Source organism: Lagenorhynchus albirostris, chromosome 13 (genome assembly GCF_949774975.1).
Source record: "Lagenorhynchus albirostris chromosome 13, mLagAlb1.1, whole genome shotgun sequence".
In the NCBI taxonomy this organism is placed as follows: domain Eukaryota; kingdom Metazoa; phylum Chordata; class Mammalia; order Artiodactyla; family Delphinidae; genus Lagenorhynchus; species Lagenorhynchus albirostris.
Window position 1 is genome coordinate 84755917 of NC_083107.1, and position 20456 is coordinate 84776372.

Sequence of the window (20456 nt, forward strand, 5' to 3'; positions counted from 1 at the left end):
ATTGAGAATTTGTCCGCCTGTTTTAGTATCATGATTCTCGTTACTGATCCAACAACTAGACTCCAAACTCCAGATTGTCATAGAATAGGAGCTGACATTTCAGATGATTCAGCCAAATGATCTCATTCATCTTCAAACTTAAACAGGCAACTTTCATAGCATTTATCACTAAATAACAGAGATGGTTCATCCTTTCTAAACCAGTACGCTGCTACTAATGTCTGATCTTTCTAGGTTTCTTAAGACAAAATTCCATTCATAGTATCACAAGCCAAACTAAGCAATAATTGAAAGCACCACAAAATACTTGCCTTTAACACTTAAATTGAGACACCTCACTTAAATTACCTTTTATTTTCCTAATAAAAAGGAATATGTCTCACAAAGCTGATACACATATTTAAAAACTGAAACTATAAAGCAAAATGTTATATAATCCAAACTTGAATTTTACTCTAATGATAAATGTCCTGACTTCTCCCACTTAAGAAAAATGAACATTTGAATATTTTAAACATGAAGGCTTTGAAAATTCTCTCAGTGCATAAGAAAAGGGGTTGTGGTGTAAAAACAGCTGGAAAATGCATTTAAAATAGCTTATATGTTTTTCTCTTTTTCTGATTTTTGTTCATTTTTGTATTTTTTTTTGTTTTTTCTCTTTATATATATATATATATTTTTTTTTTTCTCAAGTGTAGTGTTTTGTTTTATACTTCCCTTTGGGGAAAGAGAAATGCAGTTTCCCTCAACTCGAGAGAAATTCACTTCAACTCAGAGGATTTGGGCTTCAGATTCAGATTTTGTTTCAGATTATAATAATTGAGCATCTACTGGATACCACACAATGTCTTCTGTGCTTTCACATATGTGCCCTTTCTCTGTGGAATAATGTAATGGTCAGCAAAGTAAACTCATGTTAAGTAAGAAACAAAAAACCTGTTTTATGGTTATCTGATTATATTAAGGTCGTCATGGTTTAGATACTGTCAAGACCCACAGAGGAAAAATACTTTCTAATTCTTTTTTTTTTCCTAAAAACATAAAATAAAATGGAAAATACATGACAATTCTATCACAGAAGACACACAAACATATTTCAGTTGAATTACAGTGATTTAAAATTTGAAGTAGGAATATCTTTTCTGGGAAAAAAAAAAAAAAATCACATAAACCACTTTCAAAATCACCAAGTGTTGAAAAAAGATTCTGAAGCGGAATTTCTGCATGGCTGCATAGCAGAATCAGGCAACATTTAAATGCCACCTAGTGGCCAACTCTGGAACTGCAGCTGGATTACAAGAGTTCTTTGAGCAAAAATTTGTCCATGATTTTGCTTTTGTAAAACAGTGATAGGAACTTATTATTTCCCAGGAAATGGTATACTGTCTAGGTTGCATGAACAAACTGAATGTGGTATTTCCAAGAGGAGAATTTTTTTTTTCTTGTCCCAATTCAGTGACATTTTCCCTCAAGCTCTTTCTTAGCCTAGCAAAGGAAGGCTCTGGATCTTATATTGACCTAGATTACATTCTTATTCCAAGTGATTCGGAGTTAAATGGGAAATATTATATTGTGCCACAGCTTCATTTACAGAAAATTCTGGTTCATCCTACACTCTTCGCCACACCCTTTGCTCCACCTTTGCCTGCTGCTTTTGCAGATGAGTTCATGCCAATCCAGGAACGTGTCGCTTTTCAGGGACACGGGGACAACCAAGCAAGTAAACTCATATGCTGTTGCTTGACAGACTCAGCAGATTCACACAGCAACCCAAGCCCTGACCCCATGTCAACTTCCTCACTAAATTTAAAGCACACCTTGGTTTTGTTAAGAATCTTGGAAGAGAAAGGGGAGCCCCAGAGATCACTCACATTCCTGGAATAGTCAGCGTGGGTCAGGGCCATGCAGAGCCCTGGGGAGAGGAGTTATCTCCTTCTAGGTACTTATCAAAGCCTGGTAAGATGAGCATTTCTTATTCTTTGAAACATGTATGGACTATTTCTAAACTTCTGGGTAAAAAGTCCAAGATTGCAGTGATATAAAGGCCGAAAAGGAAAGAGCCTCACCGCAAGCAGAAATAATCGGGGGAGATAATTTGTAATTTTTCCATATGGGAAAATAACTATCAAATGAAAGGACTAGAAAAATAACTTCAAAATGGAAATATAGGAGTCAGTAAATACTACTCAAAAATTAAATCCATAATAAGCTAATTAAGTAAAGTTAATGGTCTTGCATGTTCTAAGCATTTCAATTTTCCCAGTTATTTATCTGTTCAGTTACCACAGGCAATCAGATTCCACGTACGACTGAAAATCGAATTTGGGGCCGCTGGCAGTGCCTACGGGAAGCAGGGCAGCCACGCGCTGAGTGCCAGGGCGGTCCCCACAGATGGGCTGAAGGTTGTTCAGCCTTCAGCTTTACCAGTCCAGCTTCAGGTCCGCCTTGCTCCATACGTATTTCCCTCCTCGCTTGAGAAACATCTTTTCATCAAAGCCGCTGAATTTTATAGCTTCTTCTACGCCAACATCCAGGATGGACGTGGAAGGATCCTTCCGCCCGTTTCTGCAGTTCACGAAGCGCATCTAGGAAATTCATGACAGAAATTGGGATATTTCCTGTAAAACTCAATTTGGGGGATCAACGCAAAATGACTTTTGATGTTCCAATCATTTCAACAGATGTTTGTGGAGAGCTGTGAACCAGATGCTTCACTGGGGACGTTGAACTCTGGGGACATCATCTCTGTACTCAACCAGCTCCCATCACCCACGTGAACACCTGAGACCAGGTAAGGGCATGATAAACAGAATTATATACACGTGCCTGTCCCTCCACTGGGGGGCGGGGTAATCAGGAAAGGTTTCCAAAAAGTGTCGCCATCTAAGTTATGTTTTGAAATTGTAAACTAGAGAGAACAATATCGTAAAAGCCCAGAAGCGTGAAACAGTACTGTGAGTTTGGGAAATTTCAGGTAGATGATATTCCTGGAGTGAAAACTGTGTGTGCAGGAATTAAAAAAAAAAAAGTGTAAATTAAAAAAAAAAGTGTAAAAGCTTCTTTTACGAAAGGGAGATAGCATGGTAAGAAAGGTGATACAGAGGTGGGCAGGTCCCACATCAAGAAGAGTAGCACATGCCCTGCTAAGGGTCTTGGTTTTTATCCTAGATTAAGCATCTTACAGACAGGAACCAGATCTTCACACCTCTGTGACCTACCATGGCACACAGCATTTTGTAGTAACACTTGTTGAATCAAAATGTTCTTAGATTGCCAAAAGTAAATTTTGTTCCTACTCTATTTATTCCAACTGTACAGAAACCAGAGAGTTTGTGGAGGAACATTGGTCAAAATCCCCAGCCAGTCATGGCACTCCAAAAATAAATTCTGTTTGACTTTTCCTCTCTGCCTTGAACCCATAAACTGAACATTTGTGTTACCACCTTTTCCCCTCTGCTCCTTAAAGAAAGCACATATTGACAACAAATGAATGACTGTGAATCATCACTATTTAACTTGAAAATAATAAAATATCAAAAGTCACAGGAAGCATTTCTCGAAACACCAAATTCAGTTTAAATATAGAAAAGCCATGGTTCTCGTTGGAGCTCATTTCTTAAAAACAGATCTTTGAATGGAATTATTTGTCCAGTGCTAGAAATATTGGCAAAAGTTTATGAATTGGGACAGAAAAAGAAAAGAAAAAGACACAAGGAAAGGGAGAATTGATTTGTTTTTCAGTTTGGAGAATGATGGCATATCTCTTCCTTTGGAAGGCAGTGGGGTAGGAAGGTACCAGTGGCTTTTGGAGAGGAACTGTAACCTCTTCTCTCCAAAGCCAAGAGCTATCTGTCAGAGGACAAGCTGGCAGCATCTGAGGTATTAAAGGCAATAACGTCAAGTGTGACGTGTCCTTCCTGCAAAGATCCCTGGGTGCCCCTTGACCAGAGAACCCAGCCGAAGATGGCGTAACAAAGGAAACTGCTTTGTGTGATGTCAGCTCCGTGCGACACCCATGGGTCCATAGCCGTGGGGAAAAGACCATCGAGTGCGGGTGTGTGCAAACACTGGGATCAGATTCAAGCCATTGCCTGCCCAACCCCTTAGCTCAGAGATGGACACAGCGAAGTAAGGGTTCTATAATATTAATGTTAGTCGGTGACAATAAAAATATGAAATGCTGGCCAGAAAGAATGAATATGGACTAAATGGTTATGCTGATTATAATTCAACCCTGACCTTGCTGCTTAATGAATTTTTAAGGGATCATTTTATAATGCATTATACATACTCACATATTCATCCAGAATAAGGTAGGAATCTCTCATCTGCAAAGCAGAAATCACATACCAATTTAGTCTCGAGCGTATTTTTCAGTACGTATGCTCAACTGCCTGTCTTACCGTGTTTGTGCGTTTGTGCTTTATTATTTCTGGAGGCCACATTTCTTACATCTCTTGAGTATCTTTACATGCGTCCCTTACAAGGTGAGCCATCTGCCAGTGCCCCATACCCACCTAACACTCATCTCCGAGCCATCTGTTTGTGTCCATTCGGATTCTAGCAGATTCTAGCAGGCTGGCTTCTGCCCCATGCTGGAAGGGTCACATGCCACTCTGAAAGCTCCTCTGACAGTGAAACCCCCAGGCTAATTTCCCCATTTCCTCTAGCTCTGGGGAACCCTGTCCTTCATTGTTCAATATTCCCTGTGTCTGCCATGCCTCTGATGGACCCCCTTTTCAGTGAATAAAGCAGAATTCCTTTAATGCTATTACCTGGGAGCTTATCTGAGGATTTTAATATTACTTACATTACTTGTAACTAGTTATGCCTTCTATAGGTATATAGAGAGAGTGCCTACACTCTCATAGGAAGGTATATCCTCTATACGTACCCCATATAGGTAGGAGTCTGCAAACATTTTTCTGTAAAGGGCCAGAGAGTAAATATTTTCAGCCTCATAGACCATGTGGTCTCTGTGGCAACTAAAAGCCACTGTGGACAGTGCTTAGAGAAGAAGCATGGCTGTGTTCCACTGAAACCTTCCTTATCGACCTTGAACTTGCACTTCGTATACTTTTCATGAGTCACAGATGTCATTCTTGTTCTGATTTTTTTTCCAACCGTTCTTGGCTTGCATTCTGGGTCTGTCCCACGGGCTGTGGTTTGCCAATTCCTCCTGTGCATGGCCAGTTCGGGACCTTGTTCCTGAACGTCTGGAGGTGGGCCAGGCATCAGCATCACCTGGGAGCTGGTTAAAATGCTGAATCGTGGGTCCACCTCAGACCTGCTTGCTGGTTTGCAAACTTGGGAGTTCCCTGGGTGAAACCTTACCCACGTCAGAGGTAAAGTGAGCTGACCCCACCTATGTCAGAGGCAGAGTTCACCGACCTCATCTACATAAGAGGCATGGTTAGCTGACCTCACCTACATTGGAGGTAAAGTTAGCTGAGCTCACCTATGTCAGAGATATAGTTAACTGACCTCACCTCTGTCAGGTATAGTTAGCTGACCTCACTTACGTAAGAGGCAGTGTTCGCTGACTTCTCCTATGTCAGAGGTGAAGTGAGCTGACCTAACCAAAGAAAGGGAACCAACACACAAAGCTTGTCTTGGGTGACCTGCAAGACAAGAAGACCTCAGCACCCTCTGCTTGTCTTAAAAGTTCATAGAGAAGCCTGAGCTGGGTTCAGTCACATGTGCCATCCAGATGGTCTCACCGTGGGAGTGTACGTCCTGAAGACAGAGGAGGGGTTAGGAGCCTCCACTTGCCCCAGTCCAGCTCTGGGTCAAACAGTGGTCACCTCCTCTCAATAACTTCCCCAACCCTGCGGACTCTAAATCTGCATTTTAGCAAGACCCTGCCTGGGGTGGGGGGGGGGGCGGTGTCTGTACAATGAAGTTTGAAATGAACTGACTAGTAAGCTTCTCAGGCTTTGGAGTTATCCAAACCCCAGTCTGTCCCTTGCTGGGCTCTAAGGGAGGTGAGTTAACTCTGCCTCTGACATGGGTTAGGTCAGCTAACTCTACCTCTGTCACAGGAGAGGTCAGCTAACTTCACCTCTGACACAGATGATGTCAGTTAATATACCTCTGACATAGATGAGGTCAGTTCACTGTACCTCTGACACAGATGAGGTCAGCTAACCACGCCTCTCATGTAGGTGAGATCAGCTCACTTTACCTCTGACATGAGTGAGGTCAGCTAACCCTTTCTGTCATGTAGGTGAGGTCAGTTAACCCTATGACCCAGCCTCAGAGTTTCTAAAATGGGGGTAATATTTCTGGCTCATAAAGCCTCTGTGAAGTGCTCAAAAAGCAGTAATTTATGACATATTTTCTTTGATCTCACATTACCTGTGTAATTAAGACAAATTTTAAAAAGTCAAATAAAATAGTGTAGAGATATGAGTATTCTCCTCTGTTCTCTGGCTTCTTTTCAAAAGCTGCTCTGACCCCATTCAGGAATTTTCTTATTCGTACTCTGGTCAACATTACTTTGAAGTATAAGGAATGAATCCTTGTTCTCAAATTTCTAATATGATGTAAGCATATGAGGGAGAGATTCTTTGGCGGAAGATGGGGAAAGCTTTTGATTTTTAAATACTTTAAAAATAATAAAACTACCTATTTTAGAAAAATTTAAAGTCCAAACAGTTATCAAGGTAAACAAAAATGACTGATAATCCCATTATCCCAAGATGACCATGGGATGTGTACATACACACCTTTTTTGCACATTAGGATTAAAGGTCAAATGAATTTTGCCTATAGTTCTTCATTTGTACCTAATATCATATCATGCAAATTTATCCTTGTTCCCTAATATTCTTTGAAATAGGTTATATAGTCAGTATAACATTCCATACAGGGAACATGAGCTTACCTGTTCTCTGTAAGTTGAATATCAGGCTACTTTCAATTTTTTATTCCTGTCCCTAACACTGCAGTAATGTAGCTTTGAATAAGTTCTTTTTTTTCTTTAGCTTCTGAGAACACACTGATTATTTACTCTGTCTCTGATAACACCTGGAAGCTCCAAACTGTAGACGTGCTTTGGCTGACACTGTTTAAATTACATGATACATACACTTGGACTGACAAGATGGATCCAATTTTTCACATTGGAAACCTAAAGATCTAGTGAAACTTCCACCTCAGCCCTGAGACTACTCCCATCTCTCCACGCAAACCCTCCAAAGCCACAGTGTGTGCAGCCCTTGGTGGAGACACTTTCCTGTTTGGAGCTAAATGTGTGATGGGGAACAAAACAACATTTGCTTCATACAACCTTCTGGTTAGACTCGGGCACCAGGCAGGGCACGTCTTTGTGGCGGTCCAAGAACGCTTCAAACTCTTCATCACTTATCACGAACGGTTCTGCTTCTCTCAGAGCATCTTCTCCAGAATTCTCACCTTCAATTATGAGGCATTGGAAGACCTGAAACACAAGTGTGGTGTTGGCTTTGTGAAGAGCTTTCCATCTCTTTTTGCCCCAAATCTCATTTCTCCCTGAACCTCTCCTGAGCAAAGAAGACTCCTCCAACTAGGGAACATTCTAGAAAGACACTGCTCTGGGGAAATGAGAACATGCCCTGAAATTTAGGGATATGGTACTAGAAGCCCAAACATTCCCAAAATATAAATTTTTAAAAACTGGTCTAGATTACATTTGATCTAGTCTTATAACCTAATATTTTCAGACTACAAAATAATGGTTGCCTGCAAGCCCAGGGCCTCCCGCGGAGGAGGCTGCCTGGAGGACCAGGTTCTGAACCACGTGAGCAATTGCATAACAGTTGACACCTGATCCAGGTTTACATCAATTTGCATCCTGCAGACCTCAGTGATCTGATGCAAAAACTGTTTTCTAAATGGACAGCAGCTAATCCTCTCCCTCCAAAAAAGTCAGAATGTTGAAAAGGCAATTCTGGAGTGAATCAGGCAAGTGGAAGCCAGAGTAGGGGTCGAAAGATTGGAGAAAAGAGATAGAGAAGAAGTGACAAGGAGCCATGAGCAAACCAAAGCTATGAGAAAATATATATATAATATGTATTTATAATATATAAGTAAAGTACATGAGTGATGACTGGCAGGGGGCTCTAGAAGGGAAATCTAAGAGCTTGGAGCTTGGCCCTCTGGCTCTCCTCTGACGCCTCCACACAGTAGGTCATAGCCTGGGGTCCTCCCATCACCCCTGTTTCTGTAGCTGTTTTCAGTTCCTCCTGGACCTGGGAGAGTGGCTGATATTCCAGCTTACTCACATATATAACCAAACATCAAGTTCAACATACAAATTAAAACTTTTTAAAGTAAGAAACATTTCTTGTTTCCCATAACCCATTTCCACATGTTACAGGATAACCTCAGGAAAATAATACATTAATCCCTTTCCCATCTCCACAACCCTTCTCTGAATGCTAACGTGGGATTAACAGCACATCCCAGGCAGCTTTGATAGGAAAGGTTTTCTTGGTGTCTAGACAGGAATTCCTTCCCTAGGTCTTCTCTACCTGTGGAAATTCTATCCCTCTGTCCAAGCAGGAGCCAAATACCTCCTCGTACACGAAGTCTTCCTGGCTCTTTGGCAGAAATAAAGCTTGCCTGTTTCACCCTGCCACATTATCCCAGCACACATAGCTTTATATTACAAGAGTTTTCTTTAACTCTTTTACTTGCTAGAATTGAATTCTACATCTTATCTTTAGTTGCATTAGTCTGGGGTTCAGGCACAGACTTTGGATACCTGCATAGCAATCATCGGGGCAGCTTGTTAAGAATACATATTCATACAAACCCTCCTGCTAATCTGTTTCAGGATAGTGGGTATAGGATGAGGCCCAAGAAGCTGATTTGAAACAGTTCCCTGAGTTCATTCTGAAGAACAGCCAGGGGCAGAAACCTTCAGTTTATAATTCTTTGTAAGCATCTGTGCATGGTGGGTGCTGTAAGTCACTGTGAACTGGCTTACGAGTATTTGAACCTTAGACTTTTTAGTAGCTGAGAGTGGGACTAAGTCCTAAAGCACACATCTGGGTGAATGAATCTTGGGAATGAATTTTGCTACCACTTGGGGATGGCCTTTCTCCCAAAAGCTTCTAATAATGCTATGAAAAATGAACTAACAGAATTTATGAAGAACACATACCCATTTATAAATAGGCCAAGAGTTTTTAAGACAAATCAGTCTTATTATTTTAATAAACACATAAGAGTTAGACTTCCTATGAACATATTCTTCAGAATATCTCCAAGCACTTCTCATATTCTTTTATATTTACTTTCACAATTTCCCAGAAGGAAATCAGTTATAAGGGGGAAATTGAGGCAAAGACAATGTAAGTAGTTAACGTTTAGCAGAGCTGAAAGAAGGACCAAGGGCCTGCTTTCCCAACTGGCTCTCTGAGTCCATAGTTCTCTGTATCCTTATCATTTCGGGTTTTGCCGAAGCAAGTCTCTCCTGACCGTTCTCTTAATTACAACCAGCAAAAGCGACTCGGTACGTACCTTCCAGCGGATGGGGTTCAGGGCTTTAATCTGTTCCGTCATGTCCTCGTCCACATTGTATCGATTGATGACAGAATTTATCTTGAAGGCCACTCTGTAATCTTGGCACCACGTCCTCAATTTTTGGAGATTTTCCACGTGGTTCTTGTTTCCTTGACCACGGCCAATAAGGACATTGACCTGCTCGTCAAAGCTGTCGCAGGAGATGGCGAGAATGTCCAAATATTCCCCTGAGGGAAAACCGTCACCATTAGGCTTTTCCATCCAAGGATGCAGACACAGGCCTTTAAGCCAGAGGTGGAGAATTGGAGCCTTATGGACCATAGGTAGACATAGGTAGGTAGATAGGTAGACATAAACGTTTTGTTTGTTCCTCCAGACATCTAAAAATATTTCAAGCTCTTTGCAACTATTTTTGGGGGGATAGATTTAACACAGAATGTAGATTTATGGTGTATCTTTAATAATTTGAGCATGTGGCAGCACTAACCTTGAACTCCCATATAGGACCAGGATCAACGGAAGTTCATAAATGACTGTCCACGTGTCCACTATTAATAATCCTTACACTTTCTTTTTGTCTCCCTACCACTAATGATCCTTTTTCTTAGGCACTTCCGAATTCACTAATTGGCACCACCTCTCCCGTACAACATTTGAGCTTTTGACCCAAAGGTGCAGCAACCCTCCTGGTCCCTACTCTTTACACCATATTGACAGCATGTAGAGCCCATCCTGGAGAGAGCACGCTGCCCTGGGGACACAGACAGCAAACCCAACCAGTTCTTCTCTGATCACACAGCTCCCTAACCCTGTCTTATTGCTCTGAATCTGGTTCCCAAAGCTTACTTTTGAACTTCTGAACCCCCTCTTTCACTGAGCGACTCCCTTCACGGTCATTTTGATGTTGACTCATTGCTCTGTGGTCTTCCTGTTAACCTTCCTCAGGTGGGCTGTTCTACCCACATCCACACCCAGATCCACATCCAGTTCTTCATCATCTTGGAAGGAGGATTTTATCAGAGATCTGCTGTGAGTGTCCTCAACAGATCACAAGTGCAACTACCCTTTGGATGATTTCAAGGCTCAAACAACTTACACAAAGCAAAGCACACTCTAAGAGTTCAGTTAGAACTGTTTCCCAAAATGATAGTAGTAATAATAGCTAACATTTTTCAAGTGCCTCCTAAATTCCAGGTACTGCTCTCTGAATATTAACATCTATGTAAAACTTAGCTTCCCAGTCTTAGGACCAGGGGTTCGTAACCCTGGGTCGTATAGTGGAATCCCTCGGAGCACCCCAACTTGGCCTGTCCACATACCACGAGGCTCTGATATAATTAGTCTGGAGTCCAGTCCCAGTACAGATATTTTATAAAGTTCCTCAGTAGCCAAATATGCAGCCAAAGGTGAGAACGACTGTTCTAGTCTAATCACTTACTTCGTACACGAGACTACTAAAATAGAGTTATTTCCGAAAATACTTTAAAAATTAAACATGAATAGCAAACGATAAGGTCAGGGCTTGCAAAACTGCACACTGCGTTCATTCTCCCCACTAGCGGCTCAGCTAAAACTAGCTACGCTGATAATGGACGGAAGAGTTCTGGGGCTCGTCTGTTCTGTTATCTGCCTTGCCATACTTGTTGACTTAGAGCCCTACCAGCTTGAAAAGAGATTAGAGTAAGCCCACTTGTTTCTTCCTCCCTTTGGATTCCCAGCAGGCCTGGCCAAAAGCCCGGGATGGCGGGAAATAGAGCAACAGACCGTGACAGAGGCGGCCGTCCCGTGCCACGTGAGGCTCTCACCGTAGGTCTGGAACCACCTCTCCCGGATCAGGCTCCCGTTGCTCACTATGCTCACGCTGGGCAGTTGCAGCTCCTGTTTGCAGAACTTCACCAGCTGGCCAAGGTATCTGCCCCGGTCGTGGAGGAATGGCTCCCCACCGGAGAAGTTGATCTTTTCCATACCTGGGACAGACAGAGCACGGCTTTTCCTTCTAGTTTTCCACTTCACCAACATCCATTATTATTTTAATGGCAAAAGTAGTATATTCTCAGTGTAATAGAATGAGATGAGAGAAAAGTGGCACTAGGACATACGCCCAAGCTCCAAAGCCTTTGATCTTTCTAAGTGTGCAGGGTCGCCCTCCATCCTAGCTTTCCCGGGACAGTCCCGGTTTATGGAGGACCAAATCTCATCAGTTAGTTTTTTCTAGCACCCTCTTTTACTCTCAGATGTTTCTACAATGGGGCAATGGTAAATTATAACACCTCACTATTTATAAGCTAACATGCTAGGAGGTGGCTTGTACGATAAGCATTATTATCCAATAAAAATACGATCCCCTAAAAGTGTGGTTAGATAGGGGCAGATAACTAGAGAAAGTGAAACAGTGCATTGGCCAGTGATGTAGCCCATGAGGAGTTTGAGGATTAGGTTAGAGGTGATGAAAGAATGAGAAAACTGAACGAACAGGATGTAGAGATGTTGCTAAGAGCTTAGACGAGGAGCAATTAATTCACAGTGGTGCCAACCTACAAGCCATCCTGTCACGGCACACGGATCAATAGCTGATGCTCATAATGCTTGAGTTCTATTCAGTCCGCTCTGTTCAAAAGCCGAAGACGTGGGCTTCCCTGGTGACGCAGTGGTTAAGAATCTACCTGCCAGTTCAGGGGACAAGGGTTCGAGCCCTGGTCTGGGAAGATCCCAGATACCGCGGAGCAACTGAGCCCGTGCACCACAACTACTGAGCCCACACACCTAGAGCCTGTGCTTCACAACAAGAGAAGCCACCGCAATGAGAAGCCTGGGCACCGCAATGAAGAGTAGCCCCCCTCGCCGCAACTGGAGAAAGCCCGCGCGCAGCAACAAAGACCCAACTCAGCCAAAAAAAAAAAAAAGCCAAAGAAGTAAATAATATATTTTAGAAGCATCTCCAGCCAGAGCAGTAATTTTAAATGTAATGTACTTTTATTGTTTAAATTTAAAAATAAATTTAAAATTTTAATAGCTACCAAAATAGATTTTCCTCTATTTGCCAGAAATCTTACTTACAGGACACATCACCCATACTATACCTTAACCATTTTAACTAACTTTGGTTTTATTTACTTAAAACTGAGAGGTCATGATATAAAAGTATTAATTATAACTGTAATCGTTTATACTCTATTAAAAAACATATGAGCATTTATTTATTTGTGCCTCGTAACAACTTTTTAAGGTTGATATATGAGTTATCACTATTGTCTGTATTTTAAAGAATATTAAACTGATATTCAGAAAGTTAAATGTCTTGACACATTGTTTAAGTGCTGGAACAGGAACTCAAATCCTGGCCGTGTGAATCAAGAGGCTAAGTTTGTTCCATAGCCCCAGACCTCTCTTCATTTGTTCATTCATGCACTAATTCATCCATTTAAAAACATTCATTAGATTCCTATTACCTTCTAGATACTTTGCTAGGCAGCAAGATAAGCAGAATGCTAGGTTTCAACCTTGGAACTCAAACTCTTTGGGGACCCAGATATTAAAAACAAAACACAAGAGCACAATTTTAAATATGCTGCAGTAGGCACTTAGGTTGCTTCCATACCTTGGCAATGTAAATAATGCTGCTATGAACATTGGGGTGCATGTATCTCTTCAAATTAGTGTTTTTACTTCTTTCTGATATATATCCAGAAGTGAAATTGTTGGGTCATATGGTAATTCTATTTTTAGTTTTTTAAGGAACCTCCATACTGTTCTCCACAGTGTCTGTACCAATTTACATTCCCACCAACAGTGTACGAGGGTTCCCTTGTCTCCACACCTTCTCCAGCATTTGTTATTTGTGGACTTTTTGATGATGGCTATTCTGACTGGTGTGAGGTAATACCGCATTGTGGTTTTGATTTGCATATCCCGGATGATTAGTGGTGTTGAGCATCTTTTCAAGTGACTGTTGGCCATCTGCATTTCTTCTTTGGAAAATTTCTATTCAGTTCTGCCCATTTTTTAACTGGGTTGTTTGTTTTTTGATGTTCAGTTGTCTCAGCTATTTATGTATGTTGGCTATTAACCCTCTATCGGTCATATCATGTGCAAATATCTTCTCCCACTCAATAGGTTGTCTTTTCATTTTGTCAATGGTTTTCTTTGCTGTGCAAAAGCTTTTACATTTTTTTAAAAGTGTCCATCAATAGACGAATGGATAAAGGAGATGTGGTATATATACACAAAGGAATACTACTCAGCCATAAAAAATAATGACATTTTGCCATTTGCAGCAACATGGATGGACTTGGAGGGCATTAGGTTAAGTGAAATAAGTCAGACAAATATTGTATAATATCATTTATGTGTGGAATCTAAAATAACACAACAAACTAGTGAATAAAACAAAAAAGAATCAAACTCACAGATATAGAGAACAAACTAGTGGTTACCAGTGGGAAGAGGGAAGTGGGGAGGGGCAAGATAGGGCTAGGGAGAAAAAGGGTTATAATTAGGATTATATGAAATCATGTGTGTGAAACTTTTGAAAACTGTGAAGCATTATAGGATTTAAAGAATCTTTCATTCAAGTAAAAAAATAAAATAAATAAAACATGCTATAATACATGCATTTGTAACAAATGCCATGGGATCACAAAGGAAGGTGAGAGGGCATTCATTCTGCATGACGAGGACCAGGGATAATTCTAAGGAGCTTTGAAAGTTCACCAACAGAGACTGAGGTGACAAGCATTCCAGGAAGAGAGAACAGTGCGATCACAGGCTCCACGATGCAGGTGTTGTGGGAGAACTGTGTCACATGATGTGTCCACAGCTTGGGGCCCTTCAGGAATTGGGGTGAAGGATGGCAACACTGAGCTTGAAGCCTGTGCTGACAAGTTTGGGCTTGGAAGCCATGCAAGAGAGCTAAGTGGGGGAGTTAGCCATCAAAATATATATTTTAGTAAGATAACGTGCTTTCAGAGGGGACCCAGAGACAATGAGATGAATTGCAGCAGTCCTGGTGAGAAATAATGAGACCCTGAACCAGACCCCAATGGGAATGGCAAGGTGGGTCAGGCATTGGATGAGCTGTGGATGACTGGGCAGGCGTATGGGAAGCAAAATGAGTCCGATCCAGTAAAGTGCAAGCCTACGATCTCACCATATCAAGCACAAAATCCGGCAAAACTAGTGTGTGTGTTAGAGTAAGAGCTAGTGGTTATCCTGGGCAGGAAGGGCAGGGGCTGAAGGGAGCGTGCGCTTTGGGTGCCCTGCTGTTTTCTGTCTAGAGTTGTGTGCTGTTTACCTGGGTGTGTGCAGGTCTGTGCAAATGTATGTTACATGTCTGTAAAAAAGGCAAGCAAGTTGGGGCTTCCCTGGTGGCACAGTGGTTGAGAATCTGCCTGCTAATTCAGGGGACACGGGTTCGAGCCCTGGTCTGGGAGGATCCCACGTGCCACGGAGCAACTAGGCCTGTGAGCCACAACTACTGAGGCTGCGCGTCTGGAGCCTGTGCTCCGCAACAAGAGAGGCCGCGATAGTGAGAGGCCCACGCACCGCGATGAGGAGTGGCCCCCGCTTGCCGCAACTAGAGAAAGCCCTCGCACAGAAATGAAGACGTAACACAGCAAAACTAAATAAATAAATTACTAAAAAAAAAGGTAAGCAAGTTGAGAAAAAAGTTGGCCATGTGGCTGAACTTGCTCTAGGGAAGACAGGAGGACAGATCTGGAGCAGAAGATGTCACCGTAGAACTGGACAGGCTGGGGTCTCTCTGAGATGCCTTCGAGTTACTGACGTGGTGACACTGAGTGAGTCTCCAGAGCAAAGTCATTGCCTTATTCGAGTCGTAAATAGTTTCTCTAAAGTGTCATAGTAAGAACAGGTAAATAATCCAAAATAAAAGATTCAGCTGTTGCGTTTCTTAAGTCAAAGTGTTTGTATTTGTTTGCAACCTTCCTCATTAACTGTTTCTGGGAAACCCCAAGTGCTTCGGGCCGACTCAGAGTGCAGCACGACCTTCCCGACCTGCCTCGCTCCGCGGGCTGGGCGGACCGGGACCCTGCAGGTGCAGGCGCGGCTCGCTTAGCTTAGCAGCGTCAGGAGGATGGGTTTGCTCCACTTACACCCAGGTCAGCCGACTCTGCGGGCTGGGAAGGCCTAGACACCCATCCCCAAATTCACTTCCACATCCTCTGGAGGGAGGGCATCCTCCCTGTGCTGTGGGAACCGCTAGGATTCTGGGGGAGCCGTCCAGTCCATGCGCGCTCCCAGCCCCCTCCTGTCAGCCAGCCATGTACCAGCTGAGCCCCTGATCTCGTACTGGGTCCGGACTCACCCGCTTCCTTCAGCAGCAGCAAGCCTCTCTTGGCCTCCGCCAGCGGCAGCACGAAGGACGTTTTGGCCGTGTGGAAGCAGAAGCCACACTTGTAATTGCACTGGCGGGTGAAGTGATAATTTACGCTGATGGGGGTGATGGGCAGATCGCGGTCCTCTTTGTCTTCCCTGCTGGGCTTCCTTGGTTTTCTCCTGCCCCGCTGCTGCTGGCTCTTCTGGCCCCCTGCCAGCCAGAATGCTGTACTGAGCCGGGGGAACAGGGTCCCCAGGCTGCTCCACATGGAGCCCAGGTGCTGCACGAAGGCGCTCAGCAGCTTGAGAGTGAATGACACGGGTACCAGTGTCCACATGGTGGCCAGGTTCCCTGAGGCCGCCCTGCAGCTGCAGGCTCACTTTATATGTGCCCCGGCAACCTGTCACACGGGGAGGAGGGACACACCTTCCTTGACTAACTCTCAGCGGAGCACAAGTTTCGATTTCTCTCTTTATGAAAATGAAAGTTGGAACAGGGCCAAGACTGAAGGCTCAAGGCTAAGACTGACATCTGCTTTCCCTGCCCCGCTGCTTCCCCCTGTCTATAAATAATAGGGGTATAAATAATAGCCTCCTAACTGGATACAGATGGAGAAGGTGTTGCTATCTAATCTCTATCTCCATCTAGCAGATAGCAGTAGAACTAGACAGAGACTTAGCCACGTCTGTAGCTGTTGCATTGCTTGTGCATGACATAACATGTAGAAGCTTCCACTCCGGCACCCTTCACCTGGGGGCACTCAGCAAGAGTTCGTTAGGAGAGCCAAATAGTGAAAAGAATGAATGACCCTTGGAGGATGAGACCCTACTCCGTGAGCCTCAGCATCCCCTTTCAGATCACAGTCAAAACACATAGGCAGAGCTTCCCTGGTGGCGCAGTGGTTGAGAGTCCGCCTGCCGATGCAGGGGACACGGGTTCGTGCCCCAGTCTGGGAAGATCCCACATGCCGCGGAGTGGCTGGGCCCGTGAGCCATGGCCGCTGAGCCTGTGCGTCTGGAGCCTGTGCTCCGCAACGGGAGAGGCCACAACAGTGAGAGGCCCACATACTGAAAAAAAAAAAACCAAACAAAAACAAAAAAACGCATAGGCACATAATGACACTGATGCCTGAATCTTTCTTTAGTAATTTATCTTAATGTACGCATTTTTACATATTCAAATTTAGACCTTGTATTTCCCTGCATGTCTATGCATTTCTATACCTTTTTTAATAGACAATAGGAAAATCAGATGCTTTTCTAAGATGCTTCCTTTTTTTAAAAATTGAAGTCTAGTTGATTTACAACGTTGTGTTAGTTTTAGATGTCTGCAAAGTGGTTCACCTATACATATCTATCTGTTCTTTTTCAGATTCTTTTCCATTATAGGTTATTACAAGATATTGAATATAGTTCCCTGTTCTATACAGTAGATCCTTGTTGATTGTCTATTTTATATATAGTAGTGTGTATTTGTTAATCCCAAACTCCAATTTATCCCTCCCTGCCTTTCCCCCTTTGAAAACCATATGTTTTTTCTTCTGTCTGTGAGTCTATTTCTGTTTTGTAAATAAGTTCATTTGTATCATATTTTAGATTATACATATAAGTGATATCATATGATATTTATCTTTCTCTGTCTGACTTATTTCACTTAGTATGATAATATATAAGTCCATCCATGTTGCTGCAAATGGCATTATTTCATTCCTTTTTAGGGCTGAGTAGTATTCCATTGTATGTATATACCACATCTTTTTTGTGTGTGTCTTAGACATTCATTTATTTATTTTATTTTATTTTTATTTTTAAAAATTTTTATTGGAGTATAGTTGCTTTACAATATTGTGTTAGTTTCTACTGTACAGCAAAGTGAATCAGCTATATGTATACATATATCCCCTCTTTTTTGGATTTCCTTCCCATTTAGGTCATCACAGAGCACTGAGTAGATTTCCCTGTGCTATACAGTAGGTTCTCATTAGTTATCTATTTTATACATAGTATCAGTAATATAGATATGTCAGTCCCAATCTCCCAATTCATCCCACTCACCTCCTTTTTCCATTCATCTGTCGATGGACATTTAGGTTGCTTCCATGTCTTGGCTCTTGTAAATAGTGCTGCTATGAACATTGGGGTGCATGTGTCTTTTTGAATTAGGGTTTTCTCCGGATATATGCCCAGGAGTAGAATTGCTAGATCATATGGTCATATCCTAGATCATATCTATTTTTTTTAGTTTTTTGAGAAACCTCCATGCTGTTTTCCATAGTGACTACACCATCCAATGTTTCTTTATGCAAATACAAGTAAGTACGAATATATATAAAGTTTACACAACATTCAGTATATAATATCCACATTCTATACTCTAGTTTTTAAAGGAACTGCCATACTGTTCTCCATAGTGGCTGTATCAATTTACATTCCCACCAACAGTGCAGGAGGGGTCCCTTGTCTCCACACCCTCTCCAGCATTTATTATTTGTAGACATTTTGATGACAGCCATTCTGACTGGTGTGAGGTGATTCCTCACTGTAGTTTTGATCTGCATTTCTCTAATAACCAAGATTCTTCTTAGTTGGCAAGAATTATTGTGTTTTTTTATTATCTATTTTCACAGTTTTCCTAGTAAGTGTTGAGATTTGTACTGAAATTTTCTATCCTTTAGCCCTCTTTAATGGGAATTGGGTTTGATCTTGAGTGTGTGGTTTTATGTTTTCATGAGACTTGTAGGAAGTTGGGATAGTCCTAGTGGTTAAGTTTATGAAACCACAAGCCTAGCTTGTCACTTACTAGCTGGGTGACTAAGTGACTTTATTTCTCTGGATCTTCAATTCCCATCTGTAAGACCAGGTATCTCAAGGGATATTTGTGAAGAGTGAAATTTCTAATTTATGTGAGTCACTTAAAACAGTGCCAGGAAAATCATCCAATTAGGGTCAGCTTTTGTTATTCTACTCGTGTTATGTTTTGAATAGAAGCAAAGATGACTTTTATTTCACTGAGAGGGAAACTGAAAGCAAATTCAGCACAATAGCCAGTGTATGCTTAATGATTACCAAGCCTGCAGTGAGAAATATGACTTAGTCAAAAGTATTTTATAACCTTACCATGGCCTGGCTCAATTAAGAAATACTTTTGTTTTGTTTTTTCTAGATCACATGTGTATGAAGAAACGAAAGTCAAATCAGTTTCCATTTCAAATCAAATATCAAATATGATTATGACAAATACGTCATAAAGGGTAAACACACAGACTTTTGAAGCCAAACATTTTAAGGTTTGAATCTTAGGTCAGCCAGTATTGTTTAATTCGGGGTAACTTTCTTTACCTGCCTGATTTTGCTAACACACCTGGGAAATATGGGTATTAATGTCTATTTCACCCAGGGCATTTTAAGGATCAAATGACATGAAGTTTATTAAGCACTGAAAGTAGAGTTCATAATCAGTTAGAAATATTAGACATAATCAGTTAGAAATATCTAGCATGTATATAACATTATGTACCAGGCACTGGCCTATATTCTGCAGGCACTAACTTATTTTACAGCTGGGGAAACTTATGTCACACAGGGAGTGAAGATTTGAATCAGGACTTAAACACTTGCAATACTGCTCAATAATTGATAATTACTATCACATTATTTTATTATTACTTTTTTTTTTTTTTTTTTTTTTGCGGTATGCGGGCCTCTCACTGTTGTGGGCTCTCCCATTGCTGAGCACAGGCTCCGGACGCGCAGGCTCAGCGGCCATGGCTCACGGGCCCAGCCGCTCCGCGGCATGTGGGATCTTCCCGGACCGGGGCACGAACCCGCGTCCCCTGCATCGGCAGGCGGACGCTCAACCACTGCGCCACCAGGGAAGCCCTATTATTACTTCTTAAGTCTGTTCTATCCAGGCCAGTTTCTTTTATATTCATTCATTTGTTTATTCATTCACTTATTCACTCATTCATTCAAGGATTCTTTCTTTCCTTCCTTTCTTCTTTTCCTCAACCATGGTTTATTGAGAAGCTCCTATGTATCAGATAAAATATTAATAAATATGAATAAAATAAATAAGTCCAAGTCCCTTCTGGCAAAGAGCTCACAAAAGTCAACGTCACTTTGATATCCTCTGAACATATACTTATTCACTCAAAACCTGTCTTCCTCCATGCATCCAAGAGTAAGGCTCAAGAGAAGTAGACTTTCTTATTCAAAGTCATGGCTGACAAAGGCCAGGGAGGGATTTCTTCTCCCAACTGCTCAAGATGGGTGTGGGCTGGAGGGAGGTCAAGGCAGCCCCTTCTTGGTCTCTACCTCTCTGGAGTCAGCCATCTCTAAAGACATCTAAATGCAATGCAAACAGGTAACAGCCAAATGTCACTACCATTTTTCATTAGCCACAGGGACTTTTTTCTTTAAAGACTTGCACATCCCCAGGGTACTCCCTGCTCCCTGATGTGGACCATCCTGCAGTAACATCAAACAGCGGCTGCCACACACTAGCAGATTGCAGAATCGGTTCAGTTACTTGCAATCTTCATATTATTACTTTGGTAAGTCTTCTTCTGAAGCATCTTGTGCATAAAGAAAAGTGCACAATTCATACACATACA

At 42.1% G+C, this 20456-nt stretch overlaps 1 protein-coding gene across 1 annotated transcript; it reads right to left on the minus strand.

The window, feature by feature from the left end:
- Nucleotides 1-697: 697 nt before the first annotated feature.
- Nucleotides 698-16185, minus strand: RSAD2 (radical S-adenosyl methionine domain containing 2). Its single transcript, XM_060168619.1, has 6 exons — nucleotides 15833-16185; nucleotides 11316-11477; nucleotides 9508-9737; nucleotides 7292-7441; nucleotides 4296-4328; nucleotides 698-2585 (listed from the first exon to the last, which is right to left on the minus strand). Exons 1-6 carry the CDS (start codon nucleotides 16179-16181, stop codon nucleotides 2421-2423), a joined length of 1089 nt encoding a protein of 362 aa, XP_060024602.1. The 5' UTR covers nucleotides 16182-16185; the 3' UTR covers nucleotides 698-2420.
- Nucleotides 16186-20456: the final 4271 nt, after the last annotated feature.

Bases quoted from the DNA above. Each gene is read 5' to 3' on its own strand.
- RSAD2 (XM_060168619.1), bottom strand. From the start codon at position 16,181: ATGTGGACACTGGTACCCGTGTCATTCACTCTCAAGCTGCTGAGCGCC. The intron at 4,329-7,291 runs GTTGTATGAAGC...TCTGCTTTGCAG, and splicing joins TGCCCGAGTCTAACCAGAAG to ATGAGAGATTCCTACCTTAT. The intron at 2,586-4,295 runs GTGAGTATGTAT...TGAATTTCCTAG, and splicing joins ACCTTATTCTGGATGAATAT to ATGCGCTTCGTGAACTGCAG.